This window comes from Lepidochelys olivacea (assembly GCF_965140295.1).
Source record: "Lepidochelys olivacea isolate rLepOli2 genome assembly, chromosome: 25".
In the NCBI taxonomy this organism is placed as follows: domain Eukaryota; kingdom Metazoa; phylum Chordata; order Testudines; family Cheloniidae; genus Lepidochelys; species Lepidochelys olivacea.
Window position 1 is genome coordinate 7,035,697 of NC_140435.1, and position 20,751 is coordinate 7,056,447.

The following is a 20,751-nucleotide window of genomic DNA, read 5'->3' on the forward strand; positions in this document are numbered from 1 at the left end:
AGCAGCACCAGGCAGAACTCGCCTTTTACAGGGACACAGATGGTCCAAAGATCCATCAAGGTTAACTTCAGGGACCCCTTCGGGCCAACACAGGCCCAGTGTCAGGGTGGTCACAGGTCTGCATCCAAACAAAGTGAAACTCAACGTCTCGACATTTCCCCGGGGAGTCTCTGGGTTTATCCCCACAGCCTGGGGCAGGATGTGTAGGAGCCCAGGGCCCCAGGCGATGCCAGTGCAGATCAGACCCGGCGCAGCTAACCCAGAACCCTGGCTCTGATAGTGATCGCAACCAGAAGCTTCAGAGGGAGTGGAAAGAGCTCCCCAGTAAGCAGATAGGGGATAATTAGCCCCTGCCCTCTTGGGAGACTCCCCCTATTCCTAGATGCTACAGGAGCTATTGCTATAAGCCATCCAAAGAGGACGCAGCCCCTGGGTCAAGCTCAGCCCCAGGGCTCCCGGATGAACCGGAGCGTAGCATTCTACAGCAAGGCCCTCGTGTGCACTGCAGTAGCCCAGCACAAGGGGCACTCGCAGCAACCACGGCTCTGGATATTTATCCGGAGTGCTGGAGCCATGAGCCCTTGGCCCAGGACCGTACTCAGGTCAGGACTCCTGGGGCGAGCGTTGGGAAGGGAAGCCGTGCAGTCGGGACGAAGCCACTCTCCTTCGCTTGTGCGCTAGCAAAGTCTGGAGATGCAAACGGATCGGGTGTGCCTGCTGCTGGACAGACACGTCCTGAGCGGGCTGCCCCAAAGAGCTTTCAGACAAGGCAGACACAGGGTGGGAGGGGAAAGACAGGCCCGGGGGGGGGGGGGGGGGGCGCGTGACCTGCCCAAGGGCCATGGCGAAAGCTGTGAGTCAGAATGGTCAGAAGTGGTCACCAGGTAGGGGAGTGGACAGGCCGCTGGCAGCTCAGGCATTCATCGCTAGAGGCCACTTTTCAAAAGGTGCCTTGCCCCGTCCAGGGGATCAGCTGGTGGATGGGTCCCATCTACACTACTCGGAGCTATGCTGGAACCAGCCCCAGTGATAGCACCAGCATCGAGGGATGCTTTGGTCCAGCCAATAAACCTGAAATCCCCAGGCCGCTAGCTGCTCTTTGGGCTGTTTATGCACCTGTCCCGGCTGCACCAGGCCCCTCTGGCAGGAAGGGGGAATCTGGTGGCTGCAGAAGAGCTCAGCCCAGGACAGAAGGGCGACTGTAGAAAGCCTGGAGATAACAGGTCTGTGACATGGGAAGTGTCGCACTGGGGTGTTATCAGCAGGTCCCATGCTGCATGGCCCTTATCAAAACTCTCTCTAGGTCACTGATAAGATAGGGACTTGTACCTACCGGCGCACACCCCCTGCAACGTCAGCCCAGCCTGGCACAAGGCAGGGAGGTGGGAGGATGGCAGGCCTGAGACAGCCCTAGCCATCAGCTGAGAGTGTGCGAGTGAATGTGAGTGCGTGTGAGCGAGTGTGTGGGAGTGAGAGAGTGAGCAAATGAGTGTGTGTGTGAGATCGAGCGAGTGAGCGAGCAAGTGAGAATGTGTGAGTGAGCAAGACTGAGCGAGTGTGAATGAGTGAGTGTGTATGCGTTAATGAGTGAGAGTAAGCAAGTCTGTGTGTCTGTGTGTTAGCGAGTAAGTGAGGGAGTGTAAGTGAGTGGGGGGGCGGGGCAGGGGGTTAGAAAATGGTATGTTCTTGGTTGAATATGGGGGATGGGAGAGGTGGGGGAACCCCCTTTCCCCAAACTGAATGGCTTTTGGCTGGGCAGCCAGCACGATCTAGTGAGTGGGGCCCCGAGGGGGGCTCTGTTCCCCGCTCTGCTGGGGTGACAATGGGCAAGTCCTTTCCTCTCCCACCTCCTCCCTGCCTGTGCGTGCCGAATGCTAGCTCTCTGGGGAAGGTCCCTGCTTTGGTGCAAACAGGAGGATTTGGGGGTGGAGTGGGCAGTGCCGCAACGGCTGATGTGTCCATGGGCAGGGAGCGGCTGGCTCGGCAGGTGGGGAATGGGCTACAGAGCCTCTCGCCGCTAGGTCACTGGTCAGCAGCGACAGGACATGCTGCGTGCTGACCTCCACCAGCCGCGTTGGTGACCACAGTCTGGCTTCCACTTCGAGCCCAGCCATCGCATCCAGCGGGCTCGGTGCAGAGACCTGAGCAAGATATGCTCGCGCTGGGGGGCCCGTCCGGGGCAGAGCAGGGGGCATTCTGCTCTGAATGGGCCCCATTTCCATCCCCAGGCCTCAGGGGTCGGCACCTTTCCCCAGCACTGCCCAAAGGGTTTGCTATGTTTTGAAAACCCTACAAACCTAAAAAGCGTTCCAGGGCCAGGTCCCACCTTCCACACTGACCTGGGGCGAAGGAAAGGGACCCGCTCTGCTCTGGGGAGGAATTCCCTCAGCACAAGGAACAGTGACCCCAGGCCACCCCCCGCCAGCGCAGAGAGCAGCCTGCCCAAGGCCCGGCAAAGCTCTGCAGAGCTCCTGCTCTTCTCATCTTCGAAACTGGCACACAGAGGCAGCTAGGGTTGAGCGTGAATTAGCTCCAAGGCTGCTCTAACTTCCAGCTGGAGCCAGAATAAAGGGGGAGAGGCTTAAAGCCCCGGTGTCCTCACCAGCCCTGGCACTGGGCAGAGCCTGGCTCAGGGGAGAATGGAGGTGCGGGGCGGGCGGGGGGCTGGAGGACGTGGCCCAGCTCTGTACGGCTTTACTGCTACAATCAGAGGAGAAATTCAAACACATCCCTGCTTCCTCTGGCGTTACCGCAGGATGCGCTGCAGTCTCTGCTAATGCATCTGGACTCATTTACAGGGAGGAGAAAATGTTTCCAGGTTTCCCACACAGTCCCATTAAGATCCCATTTTAGAACCCTCATCAACAAGGCCTCTTAAAAAACACAGCGGCATTCTGTTCCAGAAAGTCCTTAAAGGGCCCGCTGCCACTTAAGCAACATTTTCAAAAGTGCTAAAAGGACTTAGGAGCCACTGACTTTCTGTGAGACTCGGGGCCAGATTTTCCAAGGGGTTCATGCACCAGGTGAGTTTATAAAAGTTGTTAAGTGAGTTAGGCGCCTAATTGCCATTGAAAATCAAGGTTAGGGGCCTAACCTGCTTAGGGGGTTTTATGAATCCAACTAGGCATGATCAGCGTCTTTGGGCACCTAAACCCCTTTGGCAATCTGGCCTTTATGTGCCTAAATCACTTTTGAAAATGGTAGTTTAGCTCCGAAGTCACATGGGAGCTTTTGGAAATTTGACCCGAAGTGACTCCCAGAGCCTAGGGAGAAGCAGGTCACTAGACTCTTCACCCAGGCAGGACTCCCATGCATTCATATTTTCCTGGGCCGTTGACTCGGCTAAGCATGAAGAGCCGGATACAGTACATGGAGCCAGGCGCAGAGCTGGTCACTCCAGAGGGAGCAAGCCCAACATCTGCCAGGCAGGGTTTGCCGGATTGCCTCCCAGAAACTAAATGTGGAATTCAACTGTGGGCAAAGGGCCCAGTGTGGGGTTTATATACCCTTTAAATTCCACAAGGCCTAGGTCCTGCTTAAGCCCTGCGAGTCCTATGCACTGGGTCCTCCAGAATTTGGACCACCACAGATCCTTCTGACAAGCAACAGCTCCACAGCCAAGGTTTTCCGGGGGAACACTGCAGCCAAGAAGAAGAGAAACTGACTCGCAACTAGCTAGAAACAAAAGTGAAACTGACACCATCTTCAGCTGGCGCGGCACCCGGCTGGGGCGGGATGGAACTGAACCAGAGCGGCCTGCCCTGAGCAATGATAGCCCTTCGCTGCAGTCACCCGTAGGCAGATATGTATGTCAAACGGGCGATTCCCGAGCACCTCCGCCCCAACTCCCTTGCCAGCCTCACAACCAGCTGGCACCAGCAACTCTCCCCAGGGCAATGGCACAGTGAGTGCCCCTCCTTACAGGCTGGCATAATGCACGTCTTAGAAGGCACCCAGTGGGGCCTGGCTAAGTCTCCTCTGACTTAAATCGGGGCCAGATTTGGAGCGCTGCGTGAGATGACCACCGTGTTGGGCCAGAACTGGGGGGCTCCCGAGCTAAGGGCAGCATAAGCTAGAGAGCCAGGCTCAATAGCTGGGGGCTAACAAGGGGGCATCTTTTATTCAATATCTTCATAAATGATCTGGAGGATGGTGTGGATTGCACTCTCAGCAAATTTGCGGATGATACTAAACTGGGAGGAGTGGTAGATACGCTGGAGGGTAGGGATAGGATACAGAAGGACCTAGACCAATTGGAAGATTGGGCCAAAAGGAATCTGATGAGGTTCAATAAGGATAAGTGCAGGGTCCTGCACTTAGGACGGAAGAACCCACTGCACAGCTACAGACTAGGGACCGAATGGCTAGGCAGCAGTTCTGCGGAAAAGGACCTAGGGGTGACAGTGGACGAGAAGCTGGATATGAGTCAGCAGTGTGCCCTTGTTGCCAAGAAGGCCAATGGCATTTTGGGATGTATAAGTAGGGGCATAGCGAGCAGATCGAGGGACGTGATCGTTCCCCTCTATTCGACATTGGTGAGGCCTCATCTGGAGTACTGTGTCCAGTTTTGGGCCCCACACTTCAAGAAGGATGTGGATAAATTGGAGAGAGTCCAGCGAAGGGCAACAAAAATGATTAGGGGACTGGAACACATGAGTTATGAGGAGAGGCTGAGGGAGCTGGGATTGTTTAGCCTGCAGAAGAGAAGAATGAGGGGGGATTTGATAGCTGCTTTCAACTACCTGAAAGGGGGTTCCAGAGAGGATGGCTCTAGACTGTTCTCAATGGTAGCAGATGACAGAACGAGGAGTAATGGTCTCAAGTTGCAGTGGGGGAGGTTTAGATTGGATATTAGGAAAAACTTTTTCACTAAGAGGGTGGTGAAACACTGGAATGCGTTACCTAGGGAGGTGGTAGAATCTCCTTCCTTAGAGGTTTTTAAGGTCAGGCTTGACAAAGCCCTGGCTGGGATGATTTAACTGGGAATTGGTCCTGCTTTGAGCAGGGGGTTGGACTAGATGACCTTCTGGGGTCCCTTCCAACCCTGAGATTCTATGATTCTATGATCTGCACAGCGAGCATGGAGTCTCAGAGCTCAGGCCGACAGATGCCCCCTCCCCAGGCTTCAGGCCCAAGCTGCAATGTCCACACAGCTATTTGTAACGGGGCACCCTCCCCTCCACCGTAAACACACACAGGCCATTAGCACTGGCTAGTACCATGTGCGGGGCCAGGCCCACAGGAACCAACTGGTCCAGTGCTGGTCGGCTGGAGCAGGGCTCAGGATCTGTCCCAGAAGGACTGGTTCCAAGATGGTGGGGTCAGAACTAGGCCTTCCCCCTCTACATCCATCTCCAGATGCAACCTGTGTGAGCCTCATTGGGCCTGTTCTGCAGACAGCTCGAATGTCGTCTTAGCCACGGCGCATTTCCAGTGCGGGCAGCTGTCGCTACCAATGACCCGCACCAGAGCCTAAGCCGGCGATCAGCTTCCTTGACTAGGCGCGGCAGTCGTTAGAGGCCAGGCCAGGCAAACGGATTAAACCGCCTCGCACCCGGGCTTGTATTCCCTTTACCAGCGTGCTCCACAAACTGGCTTCTATTTCAAAGGGTTTCCAGCGGCACCTTTGAAAGGCCAGTCAAAGGGGACCTGGCAAGAAGAGCACCAGCACTCGATGAGGACAGACGGACACACTGTGGATGAAAAGCAGCCAGGCAGGGCAGCAGGCTGCGGGACAGGACACTGTAAGCAATCAACGGCTGCATGCTTGTCACCCTGTGCTTTATACTGCGGTGGCCGCAGTCCCAGAGCTCCTGCTCCAAAATGCGTGATCCGCTCCCGACCCCCACAGCTAAAGAAGATTCTCCACGAGGTGTTAGGCACCCAGGGACTATGCCCCAGAGCTAAGCAGTGCTGATTCTCTGCAGTAGGGAGCAGAACTGAACACCCTGCACCAGCCAGTTCCTCGTGCGGCATTCAGGAGTGAACCGGAGGGGTGAAACCGCCCTCCTTGCCAAAGTGCTGCGGGAAAGCCTGCGCGAAGATGGACGCTGGGGTTGGGAGGGGCCCCATTGGCTAAGCCCAGTCATTTATCTAAGTGCAAAGCAACAGAAAGGCCTCAGCACTGAGGCCCAAGGTACAGACCTCATCGTCCCACAACTGGCCAGCGGTGAGGCAGAGTGGTGTACTGGGTAGGGTACCCAGCGGGGACTCAGGAGTCCTGGATGTTAATCCCGGCTCTGCCACTGTCCTGCCGTGCAATGCTCTGCAAGTCATGTCCCCTCGCATCCTTCGCCTTTTCTGGGCAGAGGGGAAGCTCTTTGGGGCAGGGACTGTCTCTCGCTGTTTGCACGTCCAGCTCAGAGCACAACAGGGTCTGCACTCAGGGCTGCTGCAGTAAGAAGCCAGAGGAAAAAGAGATGGCAAGGAGGAGAAAATGCACACCCAGTCTGGGAAGTGGCTGATCCCTGAGAGCTAGGAAAGGCAGAGTGGAGAGCAGGGGAATTTCCCTTGCTTTCCCTACAATCTCTTCTCCGGGTGCAATTAAAGAGATTTGTTTAATAAACTCTCTGGAGAGAGGAGCAGGAAGGTGGGGTGGGCCTGGAGCCAGCGGCTGTGCTCAGACATGCTTGGTTCAGTGACTCCCGGCCCCTTTGATCATCACACAGGGCAAGGCACAGCTCTCTCTAGCTTCCCGGATGCGACTGGAGGGTGGGGATTTGCCATCTGTCTGGGGCAATGATATCAGCAAAGACTCGCATCCCTGGGATTGTCAGAACACCCCAGCCTGTGGTGCGCAGCTCCCTCTCCTGGGCTGCCCCGGGGCTCTATTCCGGCCCTGGGAAGAACAAACCAACCTCTGGCCCACCAGCCAGGACTGAGCCTCACTACTCCTCGCAGGCAGGGGCCAATCAAAGCAATTCTGGCCTGAGAACCCCTTGGGTCTAGACCAAGCCACACCTGGGCAGCAGCAGAGACCCCCAAAGGCTGGCGGCTATGAGAATTTGGGGCAGGCGGCCTACAGCCAACCCCCTCCATTCATCACCAAGCCATCTCGCACACTCACATGGCCCTTCCTGTGCACGGCCGGTTGGCTCGTCCCCTCCCTTGCACTAACTTGCATGCACACTCATTGCTACCAGCATATTCCCACGCTCCTCTGCCTCCCCCGCTTGGACAAACACACACAGCTCCTCGTGTGCACACGCACCCAGTCTCGCACACCCCAGCATGCCGTCTTGCACACATGTACATGCTCGTGCAGCCCCCCCGGCACACCAACACATACACTTTCTCCAACACCCATCTCGCATGCACGGCCACTTCCATCAAAAAACCCTTTACTCTGCACTTTTCAGCAGCGCTGCTTCATTTGTATGCACCCCGTGGCGCGCTCGAGCCGAGGCGGACAGGTTCCTAAAGGAGATTTTACAGCCCTGCTCAGAGAGGTTCACGTTACAGTTCTCTCCACAGTCTCACTTTCCTTAATCCCAGGGGGGAGGGGGGGGGATTTGTGCGGGGGGCGGAGAATGGCATGAAAGTCCCAACTCCGGCCAAGCAATGCTGGTGATAAACCTCATCCGTCCCCTGATTTATCTGGAGTTTCAGCCCAGTGCTTTGCAGCAAACGCCATGATTGGAGGCTACAGAGGAAAAGCTGGCAAGCCACCAAAGTCGCCCTCCCAGGCCGCAGGGGCACGGCTGCTGCAAAGACGGAAGAGGTGTGGGTCAGCAGGGAGGGGTAGGGTGACCAGACAGCAAGTGTGAAAAATCAGGACGGGGGGGGCGGGGGGGAATAGGAGCCTATATAAGAAAAAGACCCAAAAATCGGGACTGTCCCTATTGAATCGGGACATCTGGTCACCCTAGGAGGGGCCCCCCCTCCAAAATTAGCCACAGACTCTGTACCACAATATCAGCAGCCTCTCAGTGGCCAGGCGTGCCTGGTTTGCACCGTTTAAGAGAACAGGATGGAAGCGGGCAGGGTCCCCGGCTGAGCTGGCCAGGAAATGGTTTTCGGGCGTCTGTCAAAAATGCATTCTCCTTCCCCCCTTTTCAGTCACTAAAGGGGGGAATTGCCTCCAAACCATTTTTGGGTGCCCAGTATTTAAGACTAACACGGCTGCTACTCTGAAACCTGTCAGTATTTTTGGGTTTCAGTCGTGGAATAAAAAAATGTTTTGCTTGTTTGACTTTCTTTTAACTCCCCCCCCCCCCCCAATACGATCAAGTTCAGACACCTCGCATTTGCACTTGGACAAAAAAGCCACTTTTTGCCCCCAAGCCCCTTTTTGAATGAAACCTTTGGACCGACTAGCCCCAAGCCAGGCACTTAACATCTGGTCCCAAATCCCCCAAATTTCAGCAGCTTCCTGAGGTTTAAAAAGCTTTGTAAGTGGCCCTGGTGGACGCAGGCTGAGCCAGTGTTTCCCTCTGGGCTCCAGACAATGCTACCTATGCCTGGCCTCACTGCGTGGGGTCTCAAGAAGTGATGGAAGGGGCTGCTGACCCCCCCTCCGAGCATAGAGCGGATATTTTGGCCTTCGTGCTAATTGCAGATGGGCACTGGCAGGAGACGGGGAAGCCATGGGTTAATGCACTTTTAGAGCAATAGCTGATCAATAAATCAATCCTTGGTGCAGTATTTTCCATGCCACAAATATGGGCCCAATCTGTGTCACACGGGGGGAGCAGGGATCGCCTTGAAATTCCTTCGTAGGACTTTGGAACAACTAAGGAAGACTCTGGTTTCCGGACAGGCCACCCCGTCCTTTGAGCTGGTTCCGGCTTGCCCAGGATGCAGGGAGTTGATCTGGTGCGAGGAGGGTGCAGTGCGAGGATGGAGGAAGGGGGCTGCATGGCTCTCACTCATCCTCACACTGACACCCTCCTGGCCCGCATCCTGGGCCAGCCGGAACCGGGCTCAGCACAAAGGACGGGGTGGCCCGTCAGGAAACCAGGGTCTTCCTTAGGTGTTCCAAAGTCCTACGAAGGAATTTCGAGGTGACCCCTGCTCCCCGGTGTAACATGCACTGGCCCATCTCAGCATGAGGGGTGCACGCAGACATGAGCATGGCCCGGCTCCCGGGTTGGCAGCTGCCAGAATCCCAGTCCCTCTCTCCGTGTTTCAGGGTGTCCAAAGCCATCAAACCAAACAGCTGCACAGAGTCCCCCCACCCCAAGCTCCCCGCCCTGGGGCCCAGAAAAGAAAACAAAGCCAACGGGACCTTCCCTGCACGACCCCTCCTGGCAGAGACCTGGGGACAATGATCAGCCAGGCAGGGAGACTGGAGGTCAGCACAACAAGGGAAGGGAACTCCAGAGTTGAGGGTGGCTTCCTGCCCTCCACCCGCAAACACGCAGCTCTAGGGAGCATCCCGGGCGACGGGGTTATCAGGGCACGGCAGGGGGCAGGCGCTGATCTCAGCTGCGTTGGTATAAATCCGGAGTCTCTCTACAGCGGTGATTTCTGCTAGTGCCTGGATGCAGCCTGCTGCCCCACCAACCAGCCTTACAGGGCTTGTAGAGATCAAAGCCTTCACTGGTGCTGGGAGGCTTGGGTGCCACCAAGAGCCTGGTCCAGAGAGGCGCTGAGCACCTCCGGCTCCATCCAAGCCACAAGCTAGAGGCTGCGTCTCTGAGTGCATCCCAGCAGGCTGCTGAGACAGAGGAGAGCATCTGATCTGGTGGTTCCTTCTGGCCTTAAACACTGGGATTCCCCAACCTAGGAACCCCCCCAAGCATGAGAAAATCTCAGGCCAAGAGAGAGGCGCAAAGGTGGAGAATTCAGAGCAGCAGAGAGGGCTCAGAAAGTCTCATACAATAACCCCCCAGCCCCGCTCCTGCATTAGTTCCCCCGGTGTAACTAACGCCCAGCACCTACTGGTGGCGATTCTACCCAGACAAGCTGCAGGCCCCTTTTGCACCCAGGCCGGGAGTGTCAGGGCTGGTGATGGGGCGAGTGATGGATCTGCCGACAGACACATGCTCGTAGCCTGGGAGCTGGTGGCCCTGGCTGCGGGAGTCGGGCTGACGGCAGGAGACCCGAGAGTCTGGCTCAGCCCGTGTGCGAATAAAACGAGAGCAGGATCAGCAGGGGAACTGTCCCCACAAGGGTTTCGCTGCTCACCCTAACACGCGTGGCCACACAGCCATGCTCGTGGGTAATTACCCACACTCCAGCTTGGCTTAAACTCCAGCATCGCCCAGGAAGAGGTGCAGCGGCGAGGGTGGGGGGGTGGGAATTTCGCTGGGCTTGGAAGTATTTCCTTTGCCCTTCCCGGCCCCCAACTGACCCCTGCTGCTTTCGGCTCCTGTCCCCGTGTGACTGTGTACCCACCATCACAGGGGGTTTGGAGGCTCGCTCGCTGGTGCCCGGGTTGCACTGGAGGAGAGGAGGAGACGCTGCAAACCAGAGGAAGGAAAATGGAGTGTCCTCAGAGATTTGGGCCAAACAAGGACTGTTTGCGTTGTATGGGGGGAGGGAGAACCGATAGGCTGGGTGATAGTGAAGGGGGGGTGGGGTGGGGGGGCAGGGTCCGGAAAACCCAGCTCCTGACGTGTCAGGGATGGTTGAAATGCTGCCCCCCCATGCCCCTCTGGAAGGATGATGCAGCGAAAGGCAGAGCTGCTGCAGCCTCCCGCCGCTCAGATTTGGTGTGGGAAGAGGGAGAACCCAGTGCCAGGCTCAGCCATCCGGACGGCTGGCTGCCATGCGGGGTGGCCACACCCTATCGCACAGACAGAATCACGGCGCTTCTGGGTAATGGGGAGGGAAATGAACAGGGACAAATTAATCCATTGGCCGTGAGTGAGACGGAAAGATTCCCAGCCCACGTGACGCAGGAGAGAGCTGAGAGCACCAGAATAAACTGAAGTGATTTACTCTGGCGCTACAAAGAGAATAAGCTACCCACAACTCCAAGGGAGTCGGCTGTATCCCTGGTGACAACACAAACCCAGAAAGGAAAGTCCCAGTGGTTTGTTTGCCAGGCCAGATCTGCCAGCTGAAAAATTACAGGCTTATAATACGCATGGGGTGGGCGTGTGCTTTCAAAACCTGCTGGGGTCAAAAATAGAGGGCCTGACTCTGATGGTCTCCTTATAATTAAAGAGAGAACCTGAGCCACAAAGTTCAGTCCCAGGTCAAAATTCACCCACAGTTTGGAGAGGGAGTTTTGTTTTGGCCTGTTGTTCTGACTGGGTGAAGGTCCCCACTAGGCAGCATTCCGGGGTAAGGACTGTGAGCTGCTGAGGTCCCACCTGAGACCTCAGAATGGGGCTTGAGCCCTGCATAGCCCTGGCACGGACTCTGCACCTGGCTGCCTTTCACTCCCATGGTCTGTACAGAAACCGCGCCAACATATGAGATGCACCAATTAGATGTGATCGGCAGGGCCAGCCGCGACATTCAGAACTGGGGCCAAAAGTCACCCAAGTTTTCGTGTGTTTGAATAAAGTCACATTAGCTCAAGTCATCGTGGTCTTAGGGTTAGGGCACTAGACTGAGGAGCCAGGAGAAGGGGGTGCTGTGATGGGTTCAGCCACTGACCTGTTTTGTGAACTTAGGTAAGTTTCTATGCCTCAGTTTCCCTTTGTGGGCCTTGTCTGTTTAGACTGTGAGCGCTTAGGAGTAGGGACGTTCTCACTACGTGTGTGTAAAGGGCATAGTGTTTGGGGTCACTGCAGTGCTAGAATACAATGAATAATAACATACCCATCTTCAATTCCCTTTTACAGCACCAGATTGGCAATGTTCAGGGGGTCACTTATTGGGCACAAACTAATCCCCAACTGCCAGGGTTTGCAATGAAATAAAACCACTGGGCTGTTCTAGTGGCATCACAGCCCATCAGAACGGAGATCAAGGCACCAGGAACAGGAGAGGAGGTGGACTTGAACTCTCTCACTGGAGAAGAATTAGGCTGGTGTCTGTAAATAACACAGGGACCCACCTCCTTTCGTAAAGGGATCGCTTAAGAGAGCCTAGCCAGGCCCCCTACACACTGTGCTTGCTTTTACTAGATAAGTATCAGGCATGTCAGCTCTGATTGTCCCTGGAGGTAGGACGGCCACTTGTCCGGTTTTACACCAGACGGTCTCTCTTTTGGGCTGTCCCCTCTCTGGTACCGGGCCATAACCAGACGTGGTTCTGCCGGTATTGGACAGGGGACGCCCTTTGGAAGAGGGCGCTGCCTCGGCTCCACCAGCGTGACCTCACACGCACCGTGCACACCAGGGCATGCTGCTGTGGGCGGGTCAGGCAGGCAGGGGTGGGAAGTGCCGAAATGTCCGGTATCGCGGGAACGTGGAGGCCTTGTTAGGGATCTCCGAGGATGTGTATTGTACCCTCTCCACCCGGGCTGCTCAGTCTTTAGCAAAGGCTCTCTCCAGCACTGCAGTTCACTGGGTGTGGATCAAACCAAACCAAAGCCAAAGGCTCCACCTCACTGCAGAGCATCCGGAGGGCTCAGCGCCTGGGTCCGAGCCTGGGCTTCGCCGTGCCTGGGGGTGAGCAGCCCTGCTGAAAGCCCTACCCAAGCGGCTGCGTCCTCACTGGCACAGCCAGGCACGTCCGATGAAGCGAGCTGCAGCCCACGAACGCTGATGCTCTAATAAATGTGTTAGTCTCTAAGGTGCCACGAGTCCTCCTGTTCTTCTCACTGGCACCATGCTTCCCCCGCGTGTTGCTAGGACGTATCCTGCGAGCACGTCCCAGGGGCTCCCAGCTGCAGTGAGTGGAGCTGCTCGGTGATTCCTTCCCAGCTATGGGGGGAGAACCCGTCTGTCCTACTGGGCACCGCGGGGGACTGTGGGCAGGCGCTGGAGGACTAGCAGCACAGAGCGGTTTGGCCACAGTCATGTTGCAAAGCGGGTTCCCAGCCTGAGTCAGGACAGGGCCTGAACTCTGACCCACCCTCCAGCTGGGAGGCTCAGCCCAACCCTCCCCCCCCCCCCCACCTCCAATGGGGTGAGAGGGTTCGTTTGCGGACAGGAGTGGGGTAGGGGCAACACCAGGTTCAGAGGTGCACCTACAAATCTCTCCCTCTCTCAACAACCCGACTTTCATTCATGCTCCAGGCACCACAGACTATTCCACATAGATGGGACCTGAGTTTCTCATGGAAAAGAAACAAGGAGAACATAAAACAACGTTCAGGCCCTCTTTAGCCATCACAAAGACACAAAAGAACAGATGCACATGGCCAGTTTCTCTTTCACCTCTACATTTCCAAGCATTTTGAATCAGCATAAGGGTGACTCCAGAATCCAGCTATAACCTCACAACAGTCGTAATCCAGATCCTGCTTCTACTGCTTGGGACCAACACTAACCGAACTGCCAGAGCCCCTGGGAAGAGTAAAAGTGATCAACACCAGGAAGTGATTTCACTGAGGCCACTTGAACTACAGCTCCCAGAATGCTCCTGTAACCAACATGTCCTAAAATAAAGCCACAGACCATGTTTATCAGGTCCCCGCGCCCTTAAAGAGACACTGTCAGGAAATTCAGGCCCAACATTGAGATTTTGTTTATTAAAATCTCCGATTAACAGAAATTCTCTCTTGATTTCCCCCCAAATGTCATTGGAAGCAGTTTTTTTTTTATTTTAATGTGATCTCCCCACCCGCTTTTTGCAGCTTAGCAACCCAAACATTGCAGTGCCAGCACATGAGAATCCGAGACTGACTAGCAAGGAGTCTGTTTTCATTGCCAGGCTGAGCAAAATGCTGCAAATAAACCAACCGCAGAAAGGAAGAAAAGAAAATTAGATGCCTAACATTAATTATTTAAGGGTATTTTGGTAACCCAGATGAGGGTTAATAATTTAATGTTTTGAGCCCAGGTTGGCTTTTCGTTACACGGTGTGAGCCCATCAAAACTGACACAGTTTGTAAATCAGAATCACATCTGGCCATTGGTTTTAAACAAACAGTGTCCAGAAGGGGTAACTAAACAACCTGCGATGTATCCCAGAGGGCCCTGTTCTGCCCCGACTCCCCGGAAGTCAATAGAATTTCCCTGGGGGAGCTGAGAGAGGAAGCTAGCTCAGATGCACAGACACACACATATACATCCATACACTGACACGCGCAAAGCAAGACCCTGCCAGCTTCATGTTACTGATCCGACCCATCCCTGCACCCCACGTCTCCCCAGCTCCGGATCTGAGCTCCCTGCAGGCTGTGGGTTCATATCCGGGTTCATAAATTGCACTAAAAAGGGGATCTATTTTTACTGACCCAGCTTTTAAAATTAGAGCAGGCAGAAGGAGCCAAATCCTCTGCTAAGCCACTGCAGAGCATACGGGCATGGCTGAGAGACATGGCCGAGCCCCCGGACGGCTGTGTCCTGCGCGGTGGAGGGTGGGCACAGACAGTGGGAGAATGTGACATGGGCGAGAGAGAGAATCACGAAGGTTACATTTTAAGAAGGGGCCCATTGTTTTTCCTAAACAATGCGCAGCAAATGGGAGAATCGAAAGTATGTTGCAACTACCCCCCCCCACAACCCACGAGTTCCTAGCTAGTTACCCCTCATGTTTCAGCACATGATCTGAGATCACTGCTGGAGTTCACTGCTCGAGCGGCTGTCTCATCTCCTCTGACCTCCCCTTGCAAAGAGGCACCAGGGCTCCCCTTTTTGAGCACCTGAGGCCCAGCCCCGCAGGGCCCTGGAGCCCAGCCAGCCAGCAGGCTCAGACCTGGGCTCGGAGCCACCAGCCCTGCCAAGTCATTTTCCAGCACAATTCAACTGAGGTTCATTTGAAGCGAGTTTTTCAAGGCACTCCCTCTTAGGAAGGACTATTTTCTTCACTGATACCCACACCCGGGGGACCTGGTTCTCCTCCGCCTGACGCCAGGGTAAATCAGGTGTCACTGGCCTGAAGGTATGAATGGGCCCAGCGGGAGTAAACCGGCAGAGCCCCAGTGGGAGTGGAGCTGGGCATCCGACCCCCTTCACAGAGGCTCCCACACGGGCTGTGGAATGAGGACAAAATAGCACAACTGCCAAGCACATCTCCCGTCCCTCCCCCACCCAGATAAAGACCTAGCCAGGGGGGAGGAATTTCAAGTGCCAGGGGCTCAGCAGGTGGGGGCTTATCAGGTGAGACGACAAGATCATGTGGTTCCAGGGCCAAGGTCTGCATCAGAGACCTGTAGAAAGCCCGATATCACCTTTCCACACGTCCACACACACCTGGTCCAAAGCCGCACTGCCCCCCACACAGGTGCTGCGTTTCCTTTTGACCATCTACTTCCTCCCTCGGCTCCTACCCCTTGGGTGACGCTGGGCAACACCCCTCTCCTTTGGGAGTTTTAAATACCCATACAGGGCTCTCCTGGTCAGCGTTTGCACACAGTTAGTTCCCTGGATCTTCCCCAGAAGCAGAGGTAGGTGCCCGGGATCCAGGCACCTCCAGACTTACACCTGAATGCAGATTCTGGCCCTGAACTTCACTCAGCCCTTGTGGACCCTTCACGGTTTGCACTGCTCGTCTCTGAAACCCTGCAAGCGCCTCCTCAGCTCTGCAGCACCAAACGTCGGACCAAGACCTGAGACGAGCATCCGGGAGACGTGACCAAACCCATCAGCAGAAGAGGAAAGCGCAGCTGGTATGGGATTCCCTGATGCCGGGGTAAGCCCAGAGAAAAAGCCTGTCCCAGGCAAAGAACTGGGAATAACAACAAGGGAGCGAACGCCAGAGGCCCAATTCTCCTGCCCTGTGTCTGGTCATTTACTCCAGCGTGGCACGTGTTTCACACTCACCAGGCACTAGTCGCTGACTGCACAAGGGCCAGAGGTGGGAGCTGAAGCTGCTATGGTCTCTATGCAGGAACCCCTGGTGGATTCTCTGGCCTGTGCTGTGAAGGAGTCAAACTAGATGATCACAGTGGTCCCCTCTGGCCTTGAACTATAGGAATCTTCCCCAGGAGCATTTTTCTTTTTGGGGGGGCGGGGGGAACCATGATTTAGTGCTTCTGACGGATTTCAAAGGGGAAATATTTGCTCCTCAGAAGTAGCTTTAGGAACTCAAGATAAGAGTTCATAGAATCATAGAACTGGAAGGGAACTCGAGAGGTCATCCAGTCCCCTGAACTCATGGCAGGACTAAGTATTATCCAGAGTTACCCCTGGCTGGGGCAGTCCTACCTTGTCTGCAAACCAGGGAGTGGATGGACTCAACCAGAAATAAGAAATAATAATTAATTGGCAGGTCACATGCTTTCTTGCTTCTGTAGGCCGAGCTTATTGCACACACTAGGGGCTCCTGGCATTAATAATAATTAATTGCACTCATAATAAATTGCTCATCTAAAGCACCTTCCAGCTGAGGATCTCAAAGCACTTTGCATTTATGAATTTAGCCTCAGAGCTCCCCCCCCAAACCCTCCGTGGAGGTAGATGACTATCACTGTCCCCATTTTACAGATGGATAAACCAAGGCACAGAGGGGGGAGAAGTGTTTTGCCCGAGGTCACACCCCAGGAGCCAGTGGCAGAGCCGAGAGCGCCGTGCGCTAACCGCTAGCTCATGCTGCTGTCCCTTCCCTCCCTGCGAGGGGATAGCAGTGAATCTGGGTTTCGGTGGAGGGAAGCCCCTAGTCAGGGAGAGGCAGCTGGACAGTGTGCAATCACGTCATCGTGCTTCTGGATCGGAATCAAGCCCAGCATTGCAGAGCCCTGGCCAGCGCTGCGCTCGGCGGAGGTGCCTTGCCAGGGCTATTTTAGTGCTGCTGGGTTGATCTCGGAGGCTCTGAGACTCTTTAAACAGCAACACCAGCCTGGGACGAGCTCTGGCAGGGAAGGAATGATTCTAGAGCTGTTGCTCGTCCGTCCCTCCCCCCCACCCCCCCGGACTCTGCTGGCCCACGAGCAAGGGCAGAGGGCACTGTCTGCGGGGAGCCCTGCAAAGCCAAACCTGGGGCGGGTCCACAATGCCGGGAGGGCAGGGGGCACGTGGGGGTTTGGCTAATTCTGGCAGCTCCCCGAGCCAAACAAGGCTCCCTGCTGGACATGAGTGGGAGCTTCTGCTCCTGGCTTGTCTCAGTCCGGTGCCAAAGCAGGAGAGACCCACTCAATGGGCACAATTGTTATCCTTGGTGCACTGGGCTAGATTCACATTGGTGACTGACAGGCGGCAGGCCCACTACCAGCCCCCCAAAGACATCTGGTCCCCAGCAAGTGCTAACCTAGGAGGAGCTGTATAGGGAGCGAGGCGTGTGCATGGGGATAGGAAGGAAGGAGAGAAGGAAAGATCTTTAAGGTTACAAAGGAACCTGAGGAAACACCACAGTTAATGTCACTCATGCAGCCTTAATTCTTCAGCCTCTCGCATGTGTGTTTAACGACATGATCACACAGGGTCTTGGCTCTGTAGCCATCTTTGAATCTAGGCCCTTCTGTCTACAGCCACAGGCCTGTCCCACGGCAGCTCTAGCGGGGGACAGGACACACATTTTGCCAGCAGGCTACACAGTTAGTGGCTGTGGTGGGGTATCAGGCTTCCTGGGTTCCCTTCCTGGAGCGGTGAGCAGAGCATGGGCTAGTGGTTAGAGCAATGATTGCAGCCAGCAAAGTCAAGCACACAGATTTGGCACCTTCCCTCCCAAAGACAGCATGGCTGAGTCGCTGAGACGCAGGTTTGGCATCTGAGACCCTTGGGTTCTATTTCCAGACGTGGCCTTGTGCAAACTCAGTTACCTTATTTGCAAAATGTGGGGAGAACGACCGTCGCCTGGCTCCTGGGGCAGGAACCTGAGGCCTGTCTCAGGCACACGGGTTGTGAACTGCCCAGAAATACTAACACCAGTAAAACAGGTGAGACCAAAACCCAGGGGCGTCTCTCCCCCTTTCTCCATGAGACACAGGCAGCCGCAACATGCATGACACCTGGCAAGTCTGGCCTAGGGGGCTAAGTAAGGGGAGGTTAGCCTGATCCTGGGCACTGCCTCCTGGGTGGTCAGCGAAGCCTCCTGTCCCCATTGCTTGTCCATCTCCCCTTGGGTGCAGATCTGTGGGCCCCTACCCACACCCAGTGGAGGGGGCAGCATGTGACCCTGATGTGGGGGTTGCAGGAAGGGGAAGCAAGAATCAGGTTAAAGCCATAGGTAAGTCCAGCCCCAGAGGGACTGACTGGCAGACTGAAGGAGAGGCGAGTGGGGAGTCTTGCTATTCTCCTGCCCCACTGACAGCACACTCCTTCTGGGGGGCAGCTGGGGAGCTGAGGGGCTGGGACCCCGGAGCAGACCGAGCCTTTGGTCCCTGCCCTTTCTCCTCCCCTCTTTTGAGTGTAACCCCCAGTCCTAGAATAGACCCTCGCAGTCACTAAGGAGCAGAGGGAGGAGAGATTCATTTAGCTGGAGCAGGGAAAGGGTTACTCAGATGCAAAGGGAAGGCTGGCTGCTCAATAATTAAATAAATATCAAGAATCAATATGGACAGAGCAAGCGATCCAGCCTCCCCCTCCAACGTGGCCCTGCCTCTGCCGAGTTTTGGTGGAATATGCAAAGAAACTTGAAAGTGAATATTTTAGCCACAAAAAGAAACTATGCAAACAGAGCCCACAACAGTAACACACAACACAACCAGGGAATATTCTCTCCTGTCAAATAACACACACAACACCAACTGCGAACAGAACCTAAAAGAACACCCACATACCATCTTGCAGCCTGTGTTTTACAAACTAGCATACACACAACACAGGGCCAATGTGCTGCGATCTAAAGTGACACCCGTGGTCAATATGTTATAACCCAATGTAATACAAACCCACACAATAGTCCCAGGGATCCCCTAAAACAGCACACAGAGTGGGAATATTTTATGAACCAGAGTAACACAACGCACAACACAGGTAGAGATCCTTGCCACCCCCTTTAAAATAACAGGCACATAAAATACACAACACCCAGAGACTATTTATTTTATCACCTAAAGTAACACAACCACCCACAATGAATAGGTTATCATCTAAAGCAACACATGCATAATCAATATTTTAATAACACAGACACAATATACAGTAAGAAAATATCACACACAACACAGGCCGTGAATATTTGTGACCACCTCTAGGATACACACTAGCCACAGTGCAACAGATTATCCCCTAAAATACACACACACACACAGAGTTGCTCCTAGAGAGTCCACACACACACAGAGAAAAAAGAGCCCATGTGATTCCAACTTCTTACAAAGTTAGATCATTTCGAAGAAAAACTGCCCCCCTCATGCCAGAAAGGCGCTTCCCCGCAAGCCCAGCCCTGGGGACATGTGCCGTTCTGTGCAGAGGAAAGTTTCACGTGTATTACTGGGGGGGACGGGGGGGGCTGAAAGCAATTAGTTCTATACCGATGATTTCCCCTCTAAATGCCCAGGAAGGCAGGAGTGCCCCGAGGCGAGCCGGCTGCGAGCTGCCAGTCGCTCTTTTTAATTACACACGAAATGCCCCCCCCCATTTCCCCCTCTCTTCCTAAATGCCCCCCCAACCTTGCAGTCTCCCTGCACCCATCCACCTCCCTCCGCATTACAAAAAAAACCAAAAAACAAAAAACCCACACCCGCAACCCTGCGAACAACACAGCCCCAGTGAAAGTGAAGCGGGGCGGGGGGGGAATCACTAGACAGAAAAAACAACCACCACCCTAATGAAAACAACCGGCAAGAACCGAGCTTCATCCCTTCTGCAACGAGCCCAGCTCCTTACACACACGCCAGAAATCCCGCCCTTTTTTCTTTAACTGTAAAACTATTTTGCACTAATGGTGGCAGAGAAATTACTCCACCGAAAAGCCCCTGATCTCAGCAGAGGAAGCAAATCTCCCTCCGTCCGCATCCCAGTTACTAATAAAAGACAGCCAGCAGGGGAGCGGGGGCTTGAAGGGCAGCAGCCAGAGGGGATTTGGGGCGGGGGGGGAACGGGGGGGCTGTTACCTGAGTTAAGCACAGAGGAGACGAATACATCCCGAGCTGATCTGGGAAACTGACTAATTGCAGAAGAGAGACCCAAGGCGCAAAAGTTACTGAGTCATTTCGAAGGCTGAAGCAGGTTCCCCCCCTCTCCTTCTCCGGAATCTCTCTCTTCTCTGGAGACGGATCGCAGGCGGGGGGGGGGGCTGTTGGGGGGGGACCCAAAATAAAGAGAGCGCGAAAGATCCAACTTTAACCGGAAAAAAAATCAACCCGAAATTTAAGAGAAAAAATAATCATCCTCACGGGGGGGAGGGGGGTAGATCTCCAGCCCCCCCCCACAGGATCCCCCCCCCAAACAAAAGTGATGGGGACGGAGCGGGAGCGGTCGGGGAAGTTACAGAGAAATTCGCTCCATTTGAGACACGGGCACAAGAGAGAGGAAAGAAAGAATGAGAAAATGAAAAAAAAAAAGGGAGCGAGGAATGAAGTGACGTTATGAAAAAGCCCATCCCAAAATATTACATCCCATTTAAAGATGCAGGATCCCCCTTTCGGCCGAGCTCGCTGCGCCGCTGCAGGGCAGGGCTGCCCTGGGGGTTGGTTGGGCACGGAGTTGGGGGGCGCGGGGGGCAGCGCAGCGAGATGTGGGGGGGACGCCTCGGTTCCGGGGGGCGGGGGGCACACGGCGGCTGGGAGATGCCAGGGCTGGCGGAGCGTTTGGACGGAGCCGGTAGGATCAAAGCTGCCGGTTCACATTCGTCTGCTGGGCAAGCGCCAAAGGAGGCGCTGAGGATTCAAGGCCCAGAGGAGGGAGGCTCTGGGGAACTCAC

General features: G+C 55.0%; 1 protein-coding gene across 3 annotated transcripts in view; it reads right to left on the bottom strand.

The window, feature by feature from the left end:
• NFIC (nuclear factor I C) overlaps positions 1 to 20,335 on the bottom strand; it is a 141,498-nt gene extending 121,163 nt beyond the window's left edge. For all 3 annotated transcript variants that reach the window (XM_084614789.1, XM_084614787.1, XM_084614788.1), the window contains exon 1: positions 19,943 to 20,335. In XM_084614789.1, the coding sequence (XP_084470915.1) occupies positions 19,943 to 19,972 (30 nt within the window). In that variant the 5' untranslated portion in view covers positions 19,973 to 20,335. The remainder of the gene's footprint in view (positions 1 to 19,942) is intronic.
• Positions 20,336 to 20,751: the final 416 nt, after the last annotated feature.